Raw genomic sequence first — 6000 nt, 5'->3', positions numbered from 1 at the left:
GGCTCGGCCGTCCCGGAGAATCGGGGAGGGGCTGGGCTCGGCCGTCCCGGAGATTCGGGGAGGGGCTGAGCTCGGCCGTCCCGGAGATTCGGGGAGGGGCTGGGCTCGGCGGTCCCGGAGATTCGGGGAGGGGCTGGGCTCGGTTGTCCCGGAGATTCGGGGAGGGGCTGGGCTCGGCCGTCCCGGAGATTCGGGGAGGGGCTGAGCTCGGCCGTCCCGGAGATTCAATCAGAGACTGAGCTCGGCCGTTCCGGGCTGAGTGGCGCCATGTGACGGGGAGAGGAGGAGTTGGATCAGCAGCAAGTTCATCAGCTTCAGGCAGCCGGCCGGGTGGGGGGGAAAAAGCGAACACAAACTGCAGGCCAATAAAAGCCTGAACCTTTGACCTGCGGGGGAGGTCATTAATAAATGAGCGCTGTCAATCACACAACCCAATAACTGCCGTTATCTCTTTTTATTCTCACCTTGTAGCCGCTCCGGATCACAAAAGTAAAGTCGGAAGGTGAGTGAGCGATTCTGCACCGGCCGGTGTTTACCTCCCTCCCCTCCCTCCCCCCGAGGTGTTCTTGAACCTTCCTTGTGGTGATTTTATTGCAGATGAATGCGGCGAGGAACATGAGCGCGCTGGCGTTTTCTAAGCGGTTTGTCGGCGTGGCGAAAATCTTCACAAATCCACTGTTTACCCCGGTAACGGGAGCAGGAATCCGGAGCGACTGCGGCAACGCACCATGGCAATGGGTGAGAGCGAGCAGCAGCGGCCGAGACCGCGGCAAACCGCTTCACACCAAGAAAAGGGGCTACGAGATTACCCGCAACCCCCAACTCAACAAGGTAAAGACAAGCCAGGGTGCAGGAGGGTTTAACAACTTCCTCTGTGGGGGAGGGAGAGAAGACATAACAAGCCGGCATCTTGTCAGCTCAAGCATTGACTTTCATTATATCTTTCAAACTGCTCCCTACTGAAGGGTTCGTCATGATGGAAAATAGTGCTGCAGAATCCTGGCCTCGGTGATTGAATTTATTGCAGTGTGGAACTGTTAATGTTTTCAGGAGGGACGTGTTGTCTGTGGAGGGCAACAAGCCAAAATTTAATAATAAATATGTGGGGATGGATGACTATTCTGGAGTTTTGCTTGACTACCTTTTAAAGATCAGGAAGGTTGTATCCAGAACTTTTCTCCAGGAGATTAATAAGCAGGTCCTCAAAGGTAGTAATCTCCGGATTACTCCCGGTGCTACCCGCATGTGAGTATAGAAATAGGAGGATAGGGCAGATGAATGTGTGGCTGGAGAGATGGTGCAGGAGGGAGGACTTTACTTTTCTGGGGCATTGGGACCAGTTCTGAGGGACGTGGGACCTGTACAGGCCGGACGGATTGCACCTCAACAGAGCTGGGACCTTGTCGGGAGGTTTGCTAGTTCAGTGGAGGAGGGTTTAAACTAATTTGACAGGGGGTTGGGCACCAGGATGTAGCTTTGGAAAGGAGAAACAAGGTGCATAAAGGATTGGGAGAGACAGATAGCACTAGATTAAGAAATAGTACAGTATTAGATGGGGTCAGACAAGGAGAGAATACAAGATCTAAGAGGTTTACAGTGCATGTATGTAAATGCACGAAGCGTAGTAAACAAGGTTGGTGAGCTGCAGGTGCAGTTAGCCACATGGGAATATGTTGTGACGATAACTGAGACCTGGCTCAAAAATGGCAGGATTGGGTACTAAATATTCCTGAATACAAGGTGTTTGGGAAGGAAAGAAAGGAGGGGGGTGGGTGGCAGTATTGATTAAAGAGAATATTGCAGTGCTGGAGAGAGAGGATGTCCTGGAGGAGTCAAGGACAAAATCTATTTGGTTAGAGTTAAGAGACAATACAGGTGCCATTATACTACAGGGGGTAGTCTTTAGGCCACCAACTAGTGGGAAGGTTATAGAGAAGCAAATTTGCAGGGAAATTAGAGATGAGTAAGAATCATAGAGTAGTGAAAATGGGAGGAATTTTTGAAGTGTGTTCAGGAGAACTTTCTTGACTAGTATGTTTCTGGCCCATCGAGGAAGGAGGCATTGCTGAATCTGGATCTGGGAAATGAGGTGGAGCAAGTGTCAGTGGGGGAACGTTTATGGAACAGAGATTATAGTATCATAAGGTTTAGATTAGCTATGGAAAAGGACAAGGACCACTCTAAAATTACTTAATTGGAGGAGGGCCAATTTCAATGGGATGAGAATGGATCTGGCCCAGGTAAATTGGAATCAAAGATTGGCAGGCAAAACTGTAATTGAATAATGGGCGGCCTTTAAAGAGGAGATGGTTCGGGTACAGTCTAGATATATTCCCATGAGGGAGAAAGGTAGGGCAACTAAAACCAAAGCTCCCTGGATGACAAAAGAGGTAGAGAGTAAGATGAAGCAGATAAAAGGGGCATATAACAGATGACAGGTTGATAATACAAGTGAGAACCAGGCTGACTAGAAAGTTCAGAGGGGAGGTGAAAAAGGAAATAAGAGGGGCAAAGAGGGAGTATGAGAATAGACTGGCGGCCAACATAAAAATTTTCTATAGGCATGTGAACAGTAAACGGGTAGTAAGAGGAGGGGTGGGACCAAAAAGGAGATCTATGCATGGAGGCAGAGGGCATGGCTGAGGTACTAAATGAGTACTTTGCATCTGTCTTTACCAAGGAAGAAGATGCTGCCAAAGTCACAGTAAAAGGGGAGGAAGTTGAGATACTGCATGGGCTAAAAATTGATAGAGATGGCACTTGAAAGGCTAGCTGTACTTAAAATAGATATGTTATCCAGTCAGGATGGGATGCATCCTAGGTTGCTGAGGGAAGCAAGGGCGGAAATTGCGGAGGTACTGGCCATAATCTTCCAATTGTCCTTAGATACGGGGGTGGTGCCAGAGGACTGGAGAATTGCAAATGTTGCACCCTTGTTCAAAAAAGAGTGTAAGGATAAACCCAGCAACTACAGGCCAATCAGTTTAACCGTGGTAGTGAGGAAACTTTTAGAGATGATAATCTGGGACAAAATTAACAGTCACTTCGACAAGTGTGGATTAATAAAGGAAAGCCAGCACGGATTTGTTGAAGGCAAATCATGTTTAACCAACTTGCTTGAATTTTTTGATGAGGTAACAGAGAGGGTTGATGTGTTTACGGACTTCCAAAAGGCGTTTGATAAAGTGCCGCATAATAGGCTTGTCAAATTGAAAGAAAAAGCATACAATTCCATGAAGATTAGTGGCAGGTCAGAAGATTGGACAGAATATAAAAAACAGCAAAGAATGACTAAAAGAATAATAAGGAGGGAGAAATTAGAGTACGAGAGAAAGCTAGCTAGAAATATAAAAACAGATAGTAAGAGTTTCTACAGATATTTAAAAAGGAAAAGAGTAAGTAAAATGAGCATTGGTCCTCTAGAGAGTGAGTCTGGGGAATTAATAATGGAGAATAAGGAAATGGCGGATGAATTGAACAGATATTTTGCTTGCGTCTTCACTGTAAAGGATACAAATAACATGCCAGAAATAATTGCGAATCAAGAGGTGAAAGGGAGGGAGGAACTTAAAACATTTACAATCACCAGGGAAAGGGTTCTGGAAACAAAATTAGAACTAAAAGCTGACATGTCCCCCAGATCCTGACGGACTTCATCCTAGGGTCTTTACAAGAAGTGGCTGCAGAGGTAGTAGATGCATTGGTATTAATTTTCCAAAATTCCCTAGATTCTGGAAATTGGAAAATAGTGAATGTAACTCCTCTATTCAAGAAAGGAGGGAGACAGAGAGCAGGAAACTACAGGCCAGTTAGCTTAACATCTGTCATAGGGAAAATGCTAGAATCTATTATTAAGGAGGTTATAGCAGGGCACTTAGAAAATCTCAATGCAATCAGGCAGAGTCAACATGGCTTTGTGAAAGGGAAATCGTGTTGACTAATTTTTTAGAATTCTTTGAGGAAGTAACAAGCAACGTGGATAAAGGGGATCCTGTGAATGTGGTGTACTTGGATTTCCAGAAGGCTTTTGACAAGGTGCCACATCAAAGGCTACTACACAAAATAAGAACTCATGGTGTAGGGGATAATATATTAGCATGGATAAAAGATTGGTTAGCTAACAGGAAACAGAGAGTGGGCATAAATGGGTAATTTTCAGGTTGGCAAGATGTAACGAGTGGAGTGCCACAGGGATCAGTGCGTGGGCCTCAACTATTTACAATCTATATCAATGACTTGGATGAAGGGACCGAATGTATGGTTGCTAAATTTGATGATGAGACAAAGGTAGGTAGGAAAGTAAGTTGTGAAGAGGAGATAAAGAGTCTGAAAAGGGATATCGATAGGTTAAGTGAGTGGGCAAAAATTTGACCGATGGAATATAATGTGAGAAAATATGAACTTGTTCACTTTGGCAGGAGAAATAGAAAAGCAGTACATTTAAATGGAGAGAGATTGCAGAACTCTGAGGTACAGAGGGATCTGGGTGTCCTAGTACATGAATCACAAGAAGTTAGTATGCAGGTACAGCAAGTGATCAGGAAGGCAAATGGAATGTTGTCATTTATTGCAAGGGGAATGAAATATAAAAGTAGAGATGTTTTGCCACAGTTGAATGGGGCATTGGTGAGACCACATCTAGAATACTGTGTGCAGTTTTGGTCTCCTTATTTAAGAAAGGACATAATTGCTTTAGAGGCGGTTCAGAGATTCCTGGGATGAGGGGGTTATCTTATGAGGAAAGGATGGACAAGTTGGGCCTGTATACATTGGAGTTTAGAAGAATGAGATTGAAACATATAAGATCTTGAGTGGACTTGAAGGGGTAGATGCTGAGGGCATGTTTCCCCTTGTGGGAGAGACTGGAACTAGGGGCCACAGTTTAAAAATAAGGGGCCTCCCATTTAAGACAGAGATGAGGAGAATTTTTTATCTGAGGGTTGTGAGTCTGTGGAACTCCTTTCTCCAGAGAGCGGTGGAGGCAGGGTCACAGAATATTTTTAAGGCTGAGTTAGATAGTTTCCTGATTAACAAGGGAGTCAAAAGTTATAATAGATAGACGGGAAAGTAGGGTTGAGGTCACAATCAGATCAGCCTTGATCTTACCAAATGGCGGAGCATACGCGATCCTGGGCTTTATAAATAGAGGCATAGAGTACTAAAGCAAGGAGGTTATGATGAACCTTTATAAAACATAGGTTGAGCCAATACTGGAGTATTGTGTCCAGTTCTGGGCACTGCACTTCAGGAAAGATGTGAAGGCCTTAGAGAGGGTGCAGAAGAGATTTACTAGAATGATTCCAGGGATGAGGGACTTCAATTATGTGCATAGACTGGAGAAGCTGGGGTTGTTCTCCTTGGAACAGAGAAGGTTGAGAGGAGATTTGATAGAGGTATTCAAAACCATGAAGGTGTCTGGACAGAGTAGATAGGGAGAAACTGTCCCCATTGGCAGAGGGATCAAGAACCAAAGGATGTAGATTTAAGATGATTGGCAAAAGGACCAAAGGCGACGTGAGAAAAAACTTTTTTACACTGAGCGGTTAGGATCTGGAACGCACTGCCTGAGGGGGTGGTGGAGGCAGATTCAATTGTGGTTTTCAAGAGAGAATTGGATAAGTACTTGAAGGGAAAAAATTTGCAGGACTACGGAGATAGGGCAGGGAAGTGGGACTAGCTGGATTGCTCTTGCAGAGAGCCGGCATGGACTCGATGGGCCGAATGGCCTCCATCCGTGCTGTAACCATTCTATGAAATTGGGGTGCAATTATACTGTCATTTTTTAAACAGTGCTACAAGAGCCGAAATCAAAGTAAAAGTATAATGGAGTCATGTTCTGCTCCGATATTTGGATTGCAAAAGCACGAGACCATCCTGGGATGAATGGCTCACACCACATGGAATTCCAGTACCATATCAATTTGAGTCTTAAAAACTATTTTAGGGTTTATTCGACCTCCTGGGCACTTTTGTAAGATGAAGCAGAGTTCTTTTGAAATA

The 6000-nt window shown here is 44.9% G+C and overlaps 1 protein-coding gene across 1 annotated transcript in view; it reads left to right on the top strand.

Moving 5' to 3' along the window:
• The first annotated feature begins 222 nt into the window (after positions 1-222).
• Positions 223-6000, top strand: part of LOC137322995 (NADP-dependent malic enzyme-like) — a 191425-nt gene continuing 185647 nt past the window's right edge. The window contains exons 1-2 of the mRNA XM_067986317.1: positions 223-502; positions 598-831. Coding sequence (XP_067842418.1) covers positions 598-831 — 234 coding nt within the window. The 5' untranslated portion in view covers positions 223-502. The remainder of the gene's footprint in view (positions 503-597; positions 832-6000) is intronic.

The sequence above is a fragment of the Heptranchias perlo genome, chromosome 6 (assembly GCF_035084215.1).
Source record: "Heptranchias perlo isolate sHepPer1 chromosome 6, sHepPer1.hap1, whole genome shotgun sequence".
Lineage (NCBI taxonomy): Eukaryota > Metazoa > Chordata > Chondrichthyes > Hexanchiformes > Hexanchidae > Heptranchias > Heptranchias perlo.
This window is presented reverse-complemented; position numbering and strand designations above follow the sequence as displayed.